We start from the raw sequence: 19,778 nt of genomic DNA on the forward strand, positions 1-19,778 counted from the left end.
TACTGTTATAGGAACTCGAAGGTATTTATGCTAATTTTGCAAATTCCACTAGGACACATCATTCCATTTTACTGTACTTAAGCACCTGCACACCATTGCGGGGGACAGCTACCACGATCTCACGACTTCTGAGGCATTGCCCAGCTAACAGACCCCAGCTGGACATTTGAACAACACACACAATCCTAAGTAAGTTTCTTGAATTCAGCTACAATGTAATTTCTCTGGTATCCTGCCAGAATGAACTCCACAGTCTGGTCTGATCTGACTAGCACAGGAGCATTCAAAATTAAAAATATCACTATTAAATAAAAAGAATATTTCTTTTGTTTGAATTCCTATTGTCATCAACTAACAAAAACTCTTTAACGTATAAGATAAGAATTCATAAATTACAATTTTACACCTTCCGTTAGTATTTCCATTACACAAAAAAAAAGCTACCTGGGAATTCAAGTTTCCAACATAGACTGTTCTTCTGATTTCATCAATTTTGGATGGATCCACGTTCCCCATAATCGGCGGTTGTGGTATTTCTCCTAGGGCCGAAATGTTAGGGTCCAGTGCTGCTGCTGGTATAGCCCCCAAAGTGCCAAGTGAAACACCGAGCTGGAAAACACAAAAACAGAATAAGCTTTCCAAGAACTGGTGGGAGATACTTCACTTGTTAATACTTGCCTGCCTTGTGCATTTCCATAACAATAAATCTAATCAATACAGGCAATAGTTTAAGGTCCCAGTGAGCATTTTTTTTACAGAATAAAAATCTACCCATAAATAACGTTCTATAGTTAAGGCTTTCTGTGGGCTATCAGTTAACATCTTACCAAAGACCTCTGGCCAGGGATGCAGTATATCAATCAAAAAACATATAGGCTTGAATTTGTAATGCCTACAGTCAATCAAATTGACTAAAACGCCTTCAGACACTGCTAATATTCTTTTCTCTTTTGCCACAAGTATTAGGAGTAGAGGAGGGAAGAAGGAAATTTGCAGTGCCCAGGGACAATTTGTTCTGTAATAGATATCAGTCCATCAAAGGGACAGATAACATACCTTTTGGACAAACACATCGCACAAAGCAAGATTAATTACAGATGAAATGAGAAGGATATTAAGTCTAAGTTCTTTCCCTACACAGACACTTCCTAAAGAGTGAGGACAATACAGTTCTCATTTTCAGAACTAGGAATTGAAATCTCTCCTGGGGAATACTGCCAAAAAAAAAGTCACTGAAAAACCATTACTAAATTGGTCTGCTGAGTTCCTGGTCTGAATTTTATTTTCTACACCCAAAAAAGCAACTGCCTTTCCAGCAAACAAATGTTCTAACAAGTGTGAGAAAATCTCAACAAACCACAAGCCATTTTTTTTTTATGTAACAAAAGAGAAAAGTACTCCATTTTAACTCGAAATTCTCCCTGAATAGGTCAGAGCAGCCTGCTGATATCAAGAAAGGCTTATAAAGACAAAAGGGAACTGAGCAGAAGTAGCAGCAGACAGCTCCTATGCTTTTTGTAGTGAAAACACGGTTAGGCAAACAGTCAAAAGCCCTGTCGTAGAGATATCAAGTAAAAGCACCCTAATGCAGCATTTTAATATTCCAAAGAACAGTGTTAACTTAACTATTATGTTTTAACGAATTTTTAGGAGCTGGATAACACTGTCACTGGACCAAATCAATGGGTCTACAGAAGGACGACAACTAAAACAGACACAACCAAAATCAGTACTTACCCACTACTTTGTTAAATAATAATATGAAATTAAAAGCCAGGAAAGGTAGTGCATGAATACCTTGTGACCCATCCTCAAAAGAGGCACCACAGCTAAACCCTCACTGATCTAGCGCACAAGAAGAAAACATCCGTGGATCAGACAGTTCTTGTTCTCTGAACACAGAAAAGGCTAATGAGTATAGAGGAAACCAGAAATCAAACAGCAACTGAATTTTACTTACTGTAGTCAAAGGTGTTGGTGTAGGTATAGGAAGCAACCCTGCACCAGGCATCAGGCTTGTCATAGTAGGAGCAGGCGCCAACAGAGAAAGGGCTTTAGCTTCATCTGGGATTTTACCTGAAGAAGCAAATGAAAGCATTACACAGAGCTGGAACACTACGCAGATGTTACTCTTTCTATGATTTTACAATTACCCTTGCATTTAAAAATGTAATAAATAACAACGAATCTATCTACCAGATCCTTACAAAGAAACAAATAAGAACTTAAGTTTTTCCTTTTACCCTGTTCTACTAGGAAAAACAAAAGTGAGCAAAACTTCAAAGACTAGCAATCTCATTAATGGATTATTATTTTAAAAACTGAATAATGTATACAATTATTTAACACTTTGAGCTATGGGTCACCTGTACTGGAAACTTAATGTTCATGAACCAAACGATATCAAGCATGGACGCTTTCCCAGGGCGGTGTTTTCGCGGTGATCGAAAGTTGTTTTACACATGACAACCGTTCGTGTTGGCTGCATCACTAATAGCACACAGAACATCAGATACAGAAAAGAAGAACATTTTTTAAAGTTTAATCCCCAGAAATGGCAAATAACCAAATCAGTAAAAGAAAAAAAAAAAAGAAAAAACAAAGTATGTGCTAACTGAAATTTGTGCTTTTTTTTTTAATCCTCTGGTTCTATCTACTTCGTATGTAAAAAATAAATAAAAATAAAATAAAAACTACTGAACTACCGTGACTCCACACAATACATACTACAAGTGAAGTTGGAGGTGGAGGAGGGGAGGGCAGAAAAAAATTCAGATTTGTATTGTCTCACATTCTAGGTCACCTCAGTTTATCTGAAACTTTGATAAATCAGCTTGAAATTTACTGAGACTGAAGAAAATCACAACTGATCCACTAAGTAAGCCACACTTTCCCAAAATATGTATATCCTACTATTTCAATCAGATTGTATTCCCCCATCATGGTAAAAGTTCAAGTAATATCAATCTGAATTAAACTCAGGTTTCATTCAATGTTAGTCACAATTAGACTGCTAAATGAACCCAGAAAAATCTTCAAAATTAAAAGATTTAATAGTTAAACCATTACGATTACAATGAAATGTACGTATTAAATTTTAAATGAAAAGGGATTTATTTAAACTGATACAAACATTAAACGCTAAACTGAAAAACAACAGAAATATGTTCTAATTATACTAGGTATCGCTGATCTACTCAAGATGACTGGCATAATTGTATATATGCTATCCAACTGAGCCTTTGGTATTACCCCATTCACTTTAATAAAATAAATGCCTTTATTTAAACATTGTCTTAAAAGTCAAGGTATATACAAATACTGTATCAGCGGCTTTCACTGCTTTGGTTCAAACTGTGTATGTTTTAACTATAAAACCCCTAACTTTGGGATTTTAAAATTAACATATAAATATTCTTATCAAAAAGCAAAATATGAGGTAAGTTTCAAAACACTGTGCAGTTTTAGCCATATGAGTTCCAACAGACCCCACAGGAAATATACTACTTTAAAAAAATAAAAAGACGACAAAAGTGTTGCAAACCTGTTCTACAGATCTGCAGCAAGGACTGGGTTACAGTTGGATATGACCAAAGGACAAAACAAATCTAAATGAAACTTAATTTATATGTAGCATGGGTGGAATAGAGAAGATAAAATAACAGTACCCATTTTCTCCTCATGCTTCCTATTTACACTTATTTTATTTATGTTAAATTTTGAGGCACCTTGCTCCTTAACATGTAACAAACCACTTGATTTTTCTATCTAAAGGAGAAAAATAGGAAAATTATTAGCACTTAAGAATTAACTGTGCAGTAATGATTTCCAGGGCTTTTTAAAAAACATGCATGAATCTGAGTCATCATCACAATGTTCAGCACTCTTTACAGATCTCATTTTGAAGTCAGGCATGCAATGGGAGGTGTACCTGATTTGCCTGACTGCTCGTGAGTATCAGGTACTTTGCTGCGCATCCTGCCTAATATGTAGCTAACTAAAAGGCTTTTGAATATATAGTTCCAGAAGCTGTGCATGCAAATTAGGCATAGAATTATGTACCGGTTCTTCTGAAAATTGAAATACTTAGGTGTTCTCAAATGATGAATGAACCAGACCTTATCCTGAACAGCTAGCATCTTGCAATTAATGGATACTCATGTAGGTTTCTGCAGGATCAACAGACATGGCTCGAGTAAATCCAACGGCAGAAATGGCTCCTAAAGTTGTGCGTCTGCACTCTAATTTAGATCCTTGGTCAGTAGCGTACATAACTATATGCCTAATTTAAGTATGCGCTCACATACAGCCAATTCAATATACGCTTCAAAACTTCAGAGATGCTTAGGCATTTAGCCCTTTTAAATAGGAACCGAGTTAGGCACGTAACTAAACAGACAATGAGTCAAGTTCAGAAAGGTATTTAAATACAAGCCTAAGCCTTAAGTATATTGGTCATCTTACTGAAATAACTGGAATTACTCATTTCCTCAGATGTTGCTTAGGGAATCTACTGAACACTTTTGGTTAAGTGTACCGTTATAGCAGTTCAAAGAATGAATAACATGCATATCTCAATTGTAACGTTAGCAGCATTATTTCCAGAATACTTTGGTCCTTCAACAATGTAAAGTCTTAATTTAAATACAAAATCTAGTTGGTCAGTTCCATGCCACAAACAAAGACTCATTTATTTTATTCAAGAATGAGAAAGTCTATCTCTACCGACAGACCCCTGAAAATTTGCCTGTATATACAAGATACTGTCTTTTCAAAAGGTCCTTCTCCAGTTTTTAAGAACATGTCAAACTTTTAAACAATTCTATAGAAAACAAACTGCTGGGGGGTGGGGGGCGGGAGGAAAGGCGAAAAGAAAATGTGAAATACATTGCAAATTTACTTCCCTGTTCTTTAGACAGTTTTTAAAAACAAACTAATATGTGAGGCCAAATAACCTCACCAGTTACAGGCTTTAAGGTTTGGAGTTTTATCTCCATTAATTTATTTATAAAAGGAATACAAGCCCACAAAGATACAACAAAAGGTGTGGGTTATGACACAATAAATTACGACACTTTAGTTTAAGAATAACTGATTTGTTTTTTGAACTTGTGGTATTTAACAATTGAGTGGAAACGATGTAAAGATATTTATTTTCTAATTAGGGAAACAGACAAAATAAATATGCCACATCTATACCACATCCTTAGAAAGATTTCTTAGAAGCTCTTGTGTTTAGTAAATTACAGATTCTATGATCATTTATTTATTGATTCTTCAATTTGCAACGGAATCTGGAAGCAGATGTAGATTAGCTCTGCATTGCCTAGAGACACCTTATGCTTCTTAGGAAACATACAGTTGTCCTAAATATCAGTTATGATTGTTACTTTTTTGTATCATCATAGTGCTTAAGAGGCCTAGTCAACATAGTCCATTCCAGAATCCATTTTGCTAAATGCTGAACAGAAGTATCTGTGTTAAGCAAGTACTATTTACAATATTTTTATCCCCCTCCAAGTGCTCAGAAGAAATTAATTTCCTACTCTTTGTACTGAAACTACATGGTTGATCCTCCCCCCCAGAATGCCTTCTTCAATAATTAAGTTTGCTCATTTTAAAAATACTTACAGTTTACATCTACTCTGAACATAATTAAAGGAATTGTTATTTCCCTGCTATTTTAAATCAATGGAAAATGTACACTTACATATAAAATAATTTCTGCGTGATCCAATTCATGATTCTTATTGGATTTAGCAGCAGTAATTAAAGAGATTATACCTACTGGCAATTACCTCAACTGTCACAGCAAAATCCAACAGAGGCCACTAAGCAAAGCTCTTCCCAGCAGCAGCGCACAGCCTGGTGCGTCACCAGTATGAAACCAATCGATCCCAGTGCAGCTGTCTGGGAAGAGCAATGCCTGAGTACTAGACACACCACCTCCTGGTCCACCACTTCTGTTTCAGGGCTTCTGTTTCACATTAATAAGAACATAATTTAGGGATGAGAATCCTCTCAATCACTCCAGCATGAACTGCCAAGGCTTCCGAGATGACCAAAAAGACAAATTTTTTTTTCTTTCTTGTTGTTGTTTTTTCTTTTTCAAAAAAAAAACCCTCTTCTTGAAATAACCACCACTGGAGCATGTCAAAGTACAATATACACATACATACACACACACACGCACAGAGAACTGATTCAATCTTCCCACAAATAACAGTGTTAAAAGACAATGTGCCTCACAAAACACATTCCAACCAAAACTTCAGGCTGCATTTGTACTTATGAGTGGTAAACAGGTTTTTTTCTGAAAATTACAAAAACAAAACGATGAAATCTTACTGCCACTGACCTCACTGGAGCAAGGTTTCATCAGAACCAAACATGTATTTCATGACATTCAATACTCAGGAAAGTTCAATTTCAGAAAGAATTATTTTAAACTCTTGATATTATACATAAATAGTAAGCTTTCTTTTAAACAGACCATGCAACCTAAAATAAAATACTCTGCTGAGAAGAGGAAAAATAGCAGAGAAAGATCATGACTTTACTTTGTAAAGTTAATTTCTCCAGAAGTAAGTGTTTCAACTCTCCTTTTCAAGATAAACTCATAAAGCATAACATATGAAAGAATGTATCTTAAAACTGATATATTTTTCACTATTCCTGTCTTCAGACACAATGTGCTCATCTGTTGAATTTAGATGCTTAAATGTATTCCAAATCAAATTTATCCATAATTCACAGCATAAAAATTAATCATATTCTAAATTCTGCGTATACCATCCACCATTCATAAGCAGCTTCAGGTCAACTTCAAAATGAAACACTGTGAACCCTTTACAAAACACCATTTTTACAGAACTGAAGTACCAGTTCACAAGTACAAGGGAAAGAGATTTAACAGAACAAAACAAAAAAGGGACAAAATAAAATAAAAATAAAAGTAAAAGAAACAAAGGAAAGAAAGCAAAATAAAATAAAAACAGAGACAGGGCGTCCATCTTCAGCAGGCCAGACTTCGATCTCATTTCCCCCATGAAGGTTTCACTTGGCGGCAGGTTTAGTGGCATGGCAAACAATGCCTAACTCAGGCAAGTGTAACAGGTCTGCCTTGGCCAGTCTAGTCATCTAATAATGCACAAATATCACACAGAGAAAACATACAAAACCAAATTAATAGTCAAAATCCATCTACTAGATAATGTGGACATAAAATCTAGAATGATTAGGGTGGCATCTTTGTTTATCTTTCAACCTTTGTGTTCTCAAAAGTATAATGTTTAAGGAAAAACCTACTAATACACATACAAAAAAGTCATATTTTGACAGCTTAATAACGTTACTTCATTTACAATTACATTTTTGTTAAATTGTTTATTAAATGTCACAAAATTAACACTGTTTTCATTGTATAGTGATTCCCTCCTCATACTCCCTTGATTTACCACTGTTTAAATACACTCAAAATTTCAGATTTTATTCTGGTTTTAAAAACCAAATTTTCAGAGTTACGTATTACATTCCTCTACATTCAATTCGGCGCATGAAATGTTTTATTACTGGCACCGTTGGCCAAGGATATAATTTTATCTCCCAGTAGAATACAGCCATCATTACTTCTAAAGCCCATGATACACTCCACTGACTCCATTAACAATGCATCATATGGTACACAGTGAATCAAAAATCTTGTGTTGTGGTCTCCAAAGCCATACTTACTCCACACAATAATTTCCTCAAAGTTAAACCTATAAAAATTCATATCTTTACAAATTAAAATTAGTGATTCTGTTAGAAAGTTACATGTAAACAGCACTCTGACATTAAAAAAATCTGACTTCACAACTCAATCGTTTGTTCACCTAATTATGCATAAATCTCTGTGGGGTCCAGAATGATTTTGAACAGTGACGATTTTTCTGTCATACGTTTTCTCAGAAATGCCTAATAAGTCAGCTACAAATGGGGTTGGAACAAGATTTGTCAGAACTTGATTTTATTCTCCTTCCATTCATTGTCTACCATCAAGAGACAGAGGAAAGTAGCTTTACCTGCCTGTTGCCATATCACGTCAGGCAGTGATCTCATCACAAGAAAAACACCAGGAACTGTTGTTCATTCATTAGGCAGCATTCTTCCCTCTCTGGCAGTACTGAACCAGTGTTAAGGTCTTTTCAATGAAATGTAAAACTAAGATCCTGAATAATTTGTATTCAACTATTTAGGGGCAATTTTCAATAATAAGGACTCTGGTTCCATTAGCCTCTACAAAGCTTCATGTGGATCTGGCAATATCCTCTTTGTGGTTTAAGAACAGGTACCAAAAATAAAACCAAAAAGCCCCCAAAATAAGGCATAAAAGCAATCAAAAAATCTAGGCCACACAAAGACAAATATATGTGCCATATGCTCCTATCAAGAAGGCTACAAGAATAGGTAGTATATTGTATTGTAGGTCAATATATCCTTTAGTGAAAGTACTTATAAAGTCTATGGAATTTTGGAGACTTGTCAGAATTTGCTAGGAACATCCCAGACCATTACTACGGCAACACTAATCTCTTACTATCTAGATCATGATGTGGCCAATGTGCCCAAAAATGGTAATCTGGGACCACTGTTAACAAACTCCAAGAAGTCAATGGTATTTTTTGAAGCAAAACCCGACTCTTGCAGTTAAAAAAGCTATATTAATAGGAGGTATTTCTAGACTTGCTGCATCTTATGGTTCAATCATTCCAAATACTGTTCATGCCAAAAGAAGCTACCATATTCAAAGTGAAGTCAGATTTACTCCACCAGCTAGAATATTTCCAGTCTAAAGAACCAAATGGACAGATGCTCAGTTCCACAATGATCCCAGTGAAGTCAATGGGGCTCTGCTTAACTCCAGCGATATTCCTACTGTAAGAACATGCTTCATGTAACTGTATTCAGATTTGAGATATTACACTAATAATAAGAACTACCCTGTAGTCAACACATCTGTAGAAGTATGGCCTCAAAGCTAGTTAAAGGAACACTTCTAAATTTAATATTCACCAAGGATTTTATTTTATTAACAGTTTTAAAAATACTTTACGCTGGAAGCATTCTTTACAGATCACTGCATTTTTAAAGAGATAGCTAAAACCAAAAAGGAATACCAGTATACATAACAAAGCCTTTTCATGGCACACAAAGTAATATTTTCCACAGTAACAAGAAAAGAAAATTGAATTTTATTAAACTAGCAGGTAAACATTTATATTCAAACAGTAATTGTCACCATGAATGCTAAATATTTTAGATTAGATCAATCTAAAATAGCCAAATGCACATATCGCACGTCTGCAAGACAAAATCGGGATTCAGTCAAAAAAAATAAATAGAAAAATAATCAGTATCTTAAAAAAAATAAAAAACATCACACCAAAGGTGGTACATTAAGATCCAAACTGCAATGTTATCGGTGCCAGGAAATTGCCAAATCTTTACAGTGCTCCATTGACTTCAGTGAGAACTCTGTGTGAGAATAAGCTTGCCAACACATACCATATTGAACGGAATTATTTTACCTTTTCCATTTTTTCTCAAAATATGTAATAACTATGGAAAATTGCATTATCCTAATTTAAATCAACTATCTTTTTTCTAGTGCTGAATTTCAATTAAGCCTATATAATTATGTTTCTTCATTCAATTTTCAATTTTGTTTCAAGACTTTTCAAAAAGCAATAAAATAAAATAACAACAGAGCACCACCTTCTTACATGGAAAGCTTAAAACAATTAGCAGACACGACAAAGACCAACATTACAGAACAACGTCTAAAATACCAACCTTCTGCGCAGGGCACAACTATCAAAGCTCTGTCAATAAAAACGGTGTTAGTTAGATGCTGGGCCACACCAACACTCGATGCTTCACGAAACTTAATATAACATACTTTGGAGGAAAAAGCAAGAGGTGCATTGCTGCAAGATAAAAGGAAAAAAACAATCAGTCATATTAAATAATTGTATGCATGTATTTTTAACTATTACTCCTTAATAAAAAAATAGGTTTTACACTACGTGGAAAAGTTAGCCAAAAGACAAGACCATCGAAATTTACTAATTTACCTACTAAGTCACTGAAAAAAGCATAGCATAGCACAGCACCTCCTCCTTTTTAATGGAAACTTACGGAAGCCAAAATCCCAAACTAACCAGGCTAATTTTCTTTTATAATCTTGCTAAACACCATTGACCAGAACATTCAAAATTACTATTGTAAGTAGCCTATTTACTTGACACACCTGTCAAGTAAATAATTTATAGTGGATCTTTTTTCTTCCAAACAATCCTTGTTTAGGAAAGTCAAACAACAAGGCCAGTCATTTTTCAATGACTCCCTCAGATATTAGCCCATAATAACTGATACTCTATCTTAGGTCTTCATGAAAGCAGTTTCATTAATTCTTATTAAAATATAAGCAGTTCTTGAGAGTTCTTTCAAATGTTAGGTCTCAATTCACTAATGTAACAAAAATCCTTTTTATCATCTGCCTTAGTTTGGCATAGTGTAGTATAGGCCAGGACAACAGGAGGAAGTAGGAGGAATTCACGCTTTGGCTAAAAGAAGGAAGAAAATTTGTAATTTACTTTTCCACTAGAAAGTATACCAATAGAGACATCAGAAAGCACAACATGTAAACAGTGTAATCTTGTTCAAAACCAAAAAAGTTTTCTTTAAAAAATGTATTCCCTCGTCAAGGTTTGTAATCTTTACAAAAGCAGTTTATTTTTCCAGATGAAGGATGTACAGGTGAAATCTTCAAACAGAGAATGCAATCCAACATTGCTGGAACATCAGCTATTTCCATTTGAAAAGACCACATGTTTGCTAGCAAAGCAGTAACCCATGGAAAATATGCTGCATAAACTGTTTCATCCTGACACTCTTTCAACTGAAACAGAAACACTTGTCAATGTCCTGGAAGTATCAGAGGCAGTTCAAGTTTAGTCCAACCCATCCTGTAGTCCCTCAAGTTCCAAGCAGATAAATCCCAAAGCTGTTGTATGGAATGAATTAGACTTTAGTATTTAAATACAAGCTCAGAAGATTTAGACAGATGAACCATGAACTTAGTCTGAGCCAGGCAGACTGATATGTTTCTGGTTACCACAAAGGTAACACCTAGGTAAAGTATCTAGAGAGCCAGCCAACTTCAGAATGGCACTCAGAAACATTTATGATGGAAAATTCTGTGAAAACAGGTACACTGAGGAGGCAAAAATAAACAAGGTGTGGGAGAGACACAAATATGAAAGTCAACCTTTACACAGTTTAGAAAAACATTGCAAGATGACTACACTTCTGCCCACTTATTTTGTTTATAGTGGGCAATGCTTTCACAGTTTTCACTTTTCCACATTCAGGAAGAAAATAATTGTATAGAATGGCTTCAGAGCCACCTGTTAAGTTATTGGTTCACAACAGTTTCCAACATCGGGGGTGACAGCGAGGTATGACCTCCTCAGTACTCAGCAGAAATGTCTGCATACAACTTTTAATCTTACACATTCTGAAAAGCCAGACTTTGAGACTTTGCTCACTGCAAAGATCTTTTTTTATGGCTACAGGAGTTTTTTGTTTGTTTTGTTTTATTGGGGGGAGAGTGGAAGAGAGTCTCTGTGTGTGGCTTGGGAGGAGAGGGTGCTTTGCTTTTTTTGTTGTCATTGTTTGGAATTTGTTTGTTTTTAAATACACATGCCAGTGTTACAACCCAAATGGCTGAAGCCTCAACTGAAGATTCTGTGATCCAGGCTGTTGAAGACTTCTAAGGTGTCCTGGTTTTTTTCCTTTTTTGTTTTCATTACTAACTCAGGCAGTCTAGATGCCATAAATAAACCTATAAATTTCAACATCTATACAGCCAGCTCTTACAAGCGTAACTCTTATACTATTCTCCCCCCTGTATTTCTTGGATTTCAATCACAAAAGCTACATGGAAAGTATGCTAAAAAATATTAACATCAGAACACTGCTGCAGACAAGGCTCTGAAAAGAAGTCTTGGTACAAAGTGCTTTCTGAAGGTTACAGAGGCAAAATTTCTCTCAGAAAACTCCTATTCTGTTTTAATTCCTTTTGTTCCATTTTTTTAACCTTTTCTGAGGCTGAATTGAGGTAGAGTCATAATCTTCCTCCTAGGTTACAAAGCACCAATGAAAAAAAGCAACTCCTACACCTCTGATTCAAGGTTACTATAATCCAGTTCCTTTAGGAAAGCAAGAAAACTCAAAAAGGAAATCAGCATCTAAACAGTATTCAGACATTTCTGCCATTTTTCTCTTCCTTTGTAAGGAGACAGTAACATCAATCTACCAATAACAACCAACAAAACCAACTAAAAATACTTTATAAGAATGACCTATTCAGAAATCTACAGTGAAAAATCAAATAAAAGGCTATAAAACATTCCTCAAAGGGTCCAGATTTTTCTCAAGGTGGTGGTGGTGGTGAAGAAGGCAAAAGAAATTAATAACTTATCAAAATAAGATGTTCTGGAATAACTGTGCAAATCACATCTAAGTAAGTCTGTGCGTGTTTTATCTCAAAGGCCTAATCTATACTGCAGTTACTGCAGGATATAAGAAACTTGTGTATTCTTCCCGGACCACTCCAGACCACCCAGAAGCAAAATACAGCGGGGCTTTCGACATCTCATACAGACAGTTTGTGCCTTCCTGCTTTTAAACAACTCATTCTGTAAAAATCCAACTGTTGCTTAATACAGCCTTCCAATATTTAACTGTTCAAAAATCCTATGACAGCCACATTTGAAGGATTATGGCTAAAACTGTAATTTTGAAGGCTTCTCTGAAACACAAACAAAACTGGGTGACAAATGTAACACAAAAGCATGACTGGGACTAAGAATCTGGTTACAGACGTCACTGGTCTCCTAGTAAGCCAAAAAAACAGCTCTAAACTGCGTAAGTGATTGGCATCCTGGAGTACATACCCAAGGCCTGTCACACCCTGCAGAACAGCTTCAGATTTCAACTGCACTGCAAACTGAAAGTGATCTATAAAAGCTGGACTTGGTCTTGTTCAGAACTCTGAGAAAAAGCCATACTTCATCTTCGCACAAAAGTCTACCTAAGCAGCCAACAGAAAAGTACTAAATTAATACGTTCTTGAACAACAGATTTTGTAAATTTAAATGTAAGCAACTTCAGGCTGTTAAAATCAACACACGACAAAGGGACAAAAGTTTCAGGGAATATTCTACAGAGCAGAGAACACAATATACCCTCATGCTCTTGCATATTCAAACGTCAGCATCATCACGTAAGCGTCGTTTCTTGGAGACCTTTGCACATGCGGACTTGCAGGAGGCCCCCTTCCTACCTCCTTAGTGGTTTCTGTGTATTCCCACTTGAGAAAACTCAGTGAGTACTCTAAGTTTTGTAAATGGCAAACCAAAGAGCTCCTGTTAAACAGTAACAGCAATTCTCCGTTCCCAACATGGGAATTCAGGTCTCTAACCAAGTCAGGACTGTACACTGGTATTCAAAGCTTCAGGAGTTTTTTTCTCAGACTTTCTGACAAAAAAATCACTGTACCTGACAGCAAAGCCCTGCTAAAGCCACCCTCTTCTACACAGAAGTGGCAAATTCACATGGAGGCGCTGTGTAGGAGCAACTCCTAGTGCATAAACTAATTCTCTTACACAGGCTGTCATTGTAGTATCATTTTCTGTTCTTGTTGACTTTTTCATCCTATCTAACTATGATTTTCCAAGTCATTTTCATATACACCTATAGTTTTTCCCTACAATATTTGAGTCTTTAGCTTCAGGAATAAACCAGAACTCATTTTGTAAAACTAGAAACCTGCAATTCAAAATTATAGAATCACAGAATGGTTTGGGTTGGAAGGGACCTTAAAGATCATCTAGTTCCAACCCCCTGCCAGGGGCAGGGACACCTCCCACTAGACCAAGTTGCTCAAAGCCCCATCCAGCCTGGCCTTGAACACCTCCAGGGATGGGGCATCCACTTCTCTGGGAAAACTGCTCCAGTGTCTCACCACCCTCACAGTAAAGAATTTCTTCCTAATATCTAATCTAAATCTACCCTCTGTCAGTATAAAACCATTACTTCCCATACTACCACTACATTCCCTAATAAAAAATCCTTCCCCATCTTTCCTGTATGCCCCCTTCAGGTACTGGAAAGCGCTGTAAAGTCTCCCTGGAGCCTTCTCTTCTCCAGGCTGAACAACCCCAACTCTCTCAGCCTGTCCTCACCCCCCTGACCATCTTGGTGGCCCTCCTCTGCACTCTCTCCACCAGCTCCATGTCTTTCTTGTGTTGAGGGCTCCAACGTTCATCTCACCGTCCTCAAGATGTAAGCAAAAGGGAAAATACTATATGTACAAGTAAGTTAAGAAACCAAACAACATAGAAATTGTATTTTCAGAAAGGATTTTACAATCATCCCCTACTTTCATTTCTAAGCATCTTTCATATAAAGTTGGTTGAAAGCAAATTCTTGAAGGGTCTCTAAATATCCTTCTTCTCAAGGTTTTCTTCACTGTTTATGGGACAGCGAAGAACATATGACCAAAAGGCTTGGTAATGAAGCGGAATAAAAGGGGTCTTTGTGCACTGAAAGCCACCTGTGGCAGTCTTTAAGAGACATGTCTTACAAAACAGTCTTACAAAGGCAGTCCTGCGAGGAACAGGGACTTGGACTTGAGGATCCTTATGGGCCCCTTTCAACTCGAGATATTCTATGATTCTATTTCCTCTCAATTAAAAAAAGTAGTTTTGTTATTAAAAAAATTGAGTATTTAATACAACCAGATTTTATGGATTAGACTTCAGCAGATTAAGGGAGAAAGTAGAAGCCTGACAGACATGATTCACTTGGAAGAGGTGAGGGATAATTTATAGTTTTATTTCGAAAGATGATCGAGAAAAGGGAGTTTATATGCTTTATAACGTGTGTGTATGCATATACATACATGTAAACATACATTCTGTTTAGTGTTGTGCATTAACAACAGAGCTGGAAGTTCACATCCATTAGAAATAAACATGCCCAGCAAAGGCAATAGGATTACAAGTATTACAGTAAATTCCTTAACAAGAATGCCCTTTTTTTTCCATATACATGAAATGACACATACAGAAGAGAAAAAATTCACTCTGCTCGGCAAACTCATGCTTGACTAAGCAAAAATATTTTGTATGTAAGCTGAATATTTGCAACACAGAGTTACAGAGAAAACTGGTTGCAATTCCACACAACGCAACATGCAACTTTATTTCACCTCATTGCTTAATCTATTAAAAAAGTTAGGGTAATACTCTTTTTATATTAGACGTTATATTATTCTTCAAACAAGAGTTGTTGGCTTTTTATTTTTAACTATGTATTTCTGTACAAAGGCTAGCAAATGGGGTCCCAATCTCAGTGAGAGTTTTTACTTAACTTAGGTAACACAAATACTCTCAGATGACTGAAAGTCACCTTCCTCTTATTCCTCAGCATGAAATAAATTAATATTTTTTGTTCAGTAGTCAATATCCATGAGACCTGTAATTCACTAAGTCAACTTTCTGAATTATGCTGAATTAAGGCAACAAAATTCATGCTTGAGAGAACATCTAAAGTTTGGATTTCTTTTTTAACTGTTTTTAAAGATAAGACTGAGATGACATTATATTTTGTCTGATGTTGATTCTAATGCAAAAAGCAAATTTCCCTTTTATTTGCATTAATAGAAAGAATTGATTTTTTAAAATCTAGGCCTTAAATTGTTAAATACTTAACGAAAAAACAGTAGCAGAAAATAATTTTAACAAATTGCAGACATCTCTTGTAGCATCTTTTTGCATCCTGTGCAGTCGTCAAAGAAACACTATTTTCTGAATTTATCATAATACTATTCAAACATATTTTTAGAGAGTCAATAGGAAGCATCTTTTTTTGTTTCACAAGAAGGGCATTAGAGAAAATACTTAATTATTTTTTTTTAAAGTCAGGTCAAATGTCCATAATTATTAGGCAAGGTAATACATATTTCTAAAAGGTATGCATAAAAACTGTACATAAAACCAAGAGTAAAATAAGCAATCACAATCCTGAATCCTATCTCTGAAAAACAGATTAATCATTTAGAACTCACATTTACAGCACTATAACCTTGACATTTCCAAGTCAAACCCTAGTATGGTACCAGATTTTAATATTTTATGTGTTTATCACACTCCCAAAATTTTATACATAGGCAAAACATTATTTGCATATGAATGTCAAGAAAGTACCTATTTGCCTTAAAATCTGTTGTATAACTTAGTGGAAAATAAAAGCAACCGTTATAACAAAAAATATATTTGGTCAGGAGAAAACTCAAGTGTATTAAGAAGCAAGTGTGGAACAAGAATAAAACAAAATCTGGAAAACTGTTCAAAAATCACCATAAATCTATTAAAGACTGTTTAAAATTCACTAAGGCTGTTTTAAGCTGTTCTGATTTTGGCTGGGGTAGAGTTAATTCCTTCATAGTAGCTAGTACGGGCCTATGTTTTGGATTTGTGCTGCAAACAGTGTTTATAACACATGGATATTTTAGTTACTGCTAAGCAGTGCTTACACAGCATCAAGGCATCTTCTGCTCCCCACACCGCCCTGCCAGTGAGCGGGCTAGGGAGTCACAAGAAGTTGGAAGGAAACAGTCCTGACAGCTGACCCCAACTGACCACAGGGATATTCCAAACCATATGGCATCATGTACATAAAGCTGGGGAAAGAAGGAAGGGGAAGCGTTCAGAGTGATGGCATTTGTCTTCCCGAGTAACTGTTACGTGTGATGGAGCCCTGTTCTCCTGGAGATGGCTGAACACCTGCCTGCTGATCAGAAGCAGTGAATTAATTCCTTGTTTTGCTTTGCTTGCACGCACAGCATTTTCTCTACCTATTAAACTGTCTTTATCTCAAACCACGAGTTTTCTCATTTTTACTCTTCTGATTCTCTCCCCTGTCCTACCAGGGTGGGTGACGTGGAGTGAGCGAGCGGCTGAGTTGGGCTTAGTTGACAGCTGGGGTCAAATCATAACATAAGCATACCTTTACATTAATGCATGCCTATTACATACACTTTACACACATATTAAAACTCATTTAATTTTTCTGAATGGTCCTCATTCAAATCTACTCAGATGTAAAATAGTAACATATAAAAATGGATAAATGACAACTTTTTTCCTATTTAGTTTTAAAAATTGAAATTTTATTCATCTGAACGTCTTTGTATTAAAATTGAAGTATGTGGATGTGAATGACTCCCTCCCCTTTTTCAGAAGAAAAAAGTACAGACAAATGGTTTGAAAGAACACATCTGTCATTCCCTTCCTAGTACAACAGATGCTCTAAGAAAAAAACATTTCTTTTCCTTCCCTGTTCTGTTCTTCATCATCTGCTTGGCAGAAATAATATTGCTATTTTGCAGACCTCTGCTATCTCCCATCTGAGTGCATCGCTCACATGCTGCTTGACATAATGAGAACAGCTACAATTTAAAGAAACGTGTAATGTCCGTTATTGACTTTCATTTACTGCACAGGTCTTATCAGGGCCATTTCTGACCACAAGACAGGAGGGTTACGTCCTTCTGTGAGCAATTATTTTGGCTTCTGTTCGAGCGGCCCTTTCTCGGCGAATAGAGCCCTTCGAACAAAAAGAAAAAAGAAAAATAAGAAAAATACTTCGTGCCGGCGGCTCACACCACCCGGGCAGCTGGCAGCCAGCCGGGAGGGCTTCGGGCTCTCTCGCCCGACGCCCCTCCACTAAGTCCGGGCGAAGAGAAAGGCGGGCCCCAGAAAGGAGGTTTTTAGGAAAAGGAAAGGAAGAGACCTGTGCCGCGGAAGCGCTCCGGGGCAGCCTGGGAGCACGCTTCTCGCCAGGCCTTTGGCTGTGACTCGCTGCCGGCACCCCTCAGCGGGCAGGAGGCCGCGGCCCTGGCAGCTGCCGCCACAGGAACACAAAACCCGCCGCTCCGTAGCAGGCCGCGGTGCTCCCCGGCTCCTCCGGGCCGGGACCGCCATCTTAAGTGCGGGCGAAGCTCCTCTTCCCCACCGCCCCGGCCATACAAAGGGGTGGGAGCACGTGACCCTCCCCCCCACCTCCCGCGGGAGGCTCCGGTGCCCGCACTCAAGATGGCACGTATGGCCTTCTGCCTCTTCCTCTCCCTCCCTCCACCCGCCCGGCCCCTCTAGGCCTCTTCCCCCTCCCAAGTCTCTATCGCTCCGGAGGCCGGCGTACGCCCCACTTACTCCGGGGGATAGAGGCGCAGCTCCTCTATATCGCCCAGGAAGCCGAAGAGCGTCCGCATCTGCTCGCTGGTCACTGCAGAGGAGAGGTTCGTGACCTGGATGACAGACGTGGGGCCCAAGGGGAAGCCCAGCGGCACCCCGATCCCGCTGCTGTTCATCATGGCGGAGCCCTCAGCGCCGTGCCGCTCGCCGCCCTGCCACACGCAGCCGGGGAGGCGGACCTGACCACAGAGAGGAGCGCGCACCACCTGCCAGAGCGCCTCAGCGCGCCGGCCGCTCTAGCGCCGGACTCTACTGCTCCCTGGAGGAGCGTCAGAGCGGGCGGCCGCCTGTCCCCAGCCGGCCGGGTCTTCCCGGGGGGAGGCGGCGTCCCAGTCCCGCGCAGACCGGCCTCCGGCGGCCGCGCTGTCCCGCAGCTGGGCGGCGGGAGGAAGATCCTCGCTTCCCGAAGAACCGACCAGACCGCCGCTGCTAGGGCGGGACCGGCGTTGGGGGGCCTCAGCCTCGGCCCCGCCCCAAAAAAGGCGCGGGGCGGTGCGCGTGCGCCTGGCCGTTAACGGCCGCGTCCCCTCACTTAACGGCCTGCCTTCAGGCGCAGGCCAACCGCCCCGGCTGCTGGGGGAGCGGGCCTCAGGGCCTGCGGGGGGAGGGCTGGGGCGGCGCGGCGGGTCCGTCGCTGTGGGGACGGCGCGGCGGTGGGCGCCGGTGGCTGATCACCGCCCCACGGCGGCCCCAGCACCTCCGTAACCGGTCTGCTTCGCGTTCAGGAGTTCTCGGTGTAAAACCCGGAGTACCGACGAGGCTAGGTACAAATCCCCGCCTGTCATCCGGCAGGGTTGGGTCCCTCAGTTGATTAGGCATGAAATCTGCCAAACGCTCCGCCAGCAAATTAAAATACGCCCACAAGAAATGGAAGAAAAAAAATAGATTTCCCATTTAAATGCTTTTTTGGTAGCCACGTTCAATAAGAGGCAGTTTAATTACCCTAAAGAATAAACCCTTGAAAACACCCTGACTACATTTAAACAGGAAGGAGTTGTAATGGAGTAAGTTTTTAATGGTTTTGTTGTAACTTGACTTGGAATCTGTCCCAATATAAATTGATCGTACCTGGAGTTTACAGTTCAAGTTCTCTTTAAATATTAAATTGACTGGAGAAAATGAGAGCATTATCCATGGAGGTGATCACTAAGGATCTAATGGCAGTCTTCCTTGGGTGGTGGAGAACCGCCCATCTTGGCACTGAAAGATGTAAGGTTTCAGATGTGACTATTTTAGTTTTTAAGACTTTGCATACCCTAAACCTGAAGTCCCTGAGAAGGGACTGAAGTATACGGGCTGAAAAAGATCACAAATTTGTGATACTTCCCTGAGCAAGTAGGTCAGTTGTTACAGAATCTCCATAGATAAGTCTGGGTAGTGCTTCCTTTATTGATGGTTAATATGTTACAGAAT

The 19,778-nt window shown here is 38.5% G+C and overlaps 1 protein-coding gene across 5 annotated transcripts in view; it reads right to left on the reverse strand.

Moving 5' to 3' along the window:
- SREK1 (splicing regulatory glutamic acid and lysine rich protein 1) overlaps window positions 1–18,841 on the reverse strand; it is a 34,775-nt gene extending 15,934 nt beyond the window's left edge. The window contains exons 1-6 of one of the 5 annotated variants that reach the window (XM_054185245.1): window positions 9,941–9,968; window positions 9,835–9,863; window positions 5,799–7,140; window positions 2,367–2,490; window positions 1,961–2,076; window positions 445–609 (exon numbers count right to left, since the gene is read on the reverse strand). In XM_054185245.1, the coding sequence (XP_054041220.1) occupies window positions 445–609; window positions 1,961–2,023 (228 nt within the window). In that variant the 5' untranslated portion in view covers window positions 2,024–2,076; window positions 2,367–2,490; window positions 5,799–7,140; window positions 9,835–9,863; window positions 9,941–9,968. Of the gene's footprint in view, window positions 1–444; window positions 610–1,960; window positions 2,077–2,366; window positions 7,141–9,834; window positions 9,969–18,323 lie in introns of those variants that run through there. The other 4 variants (XM_054185243.1, XM_054185241.1, XM_054185244.1 and 1 more) reach the window with 4 other exon arrangements.
- Between the last annotated feature and the right edge of the window lie 937 nt (window positions 18,842–19,778).

This window comes from Rissa tridactyla, chromosome Z, assembly GCF_028500815.1.
Source record: "Rissa tridactyla isolate bRisTri1 chromosome Z, bRisTri1.patW.cur.20221130, whole genome shotgun sequence".
NCBI lineage: Eukaryota > Metazoa > Chordata > Aves > Charadriiformes > Laridae > Rissa > Rissa tridactyla.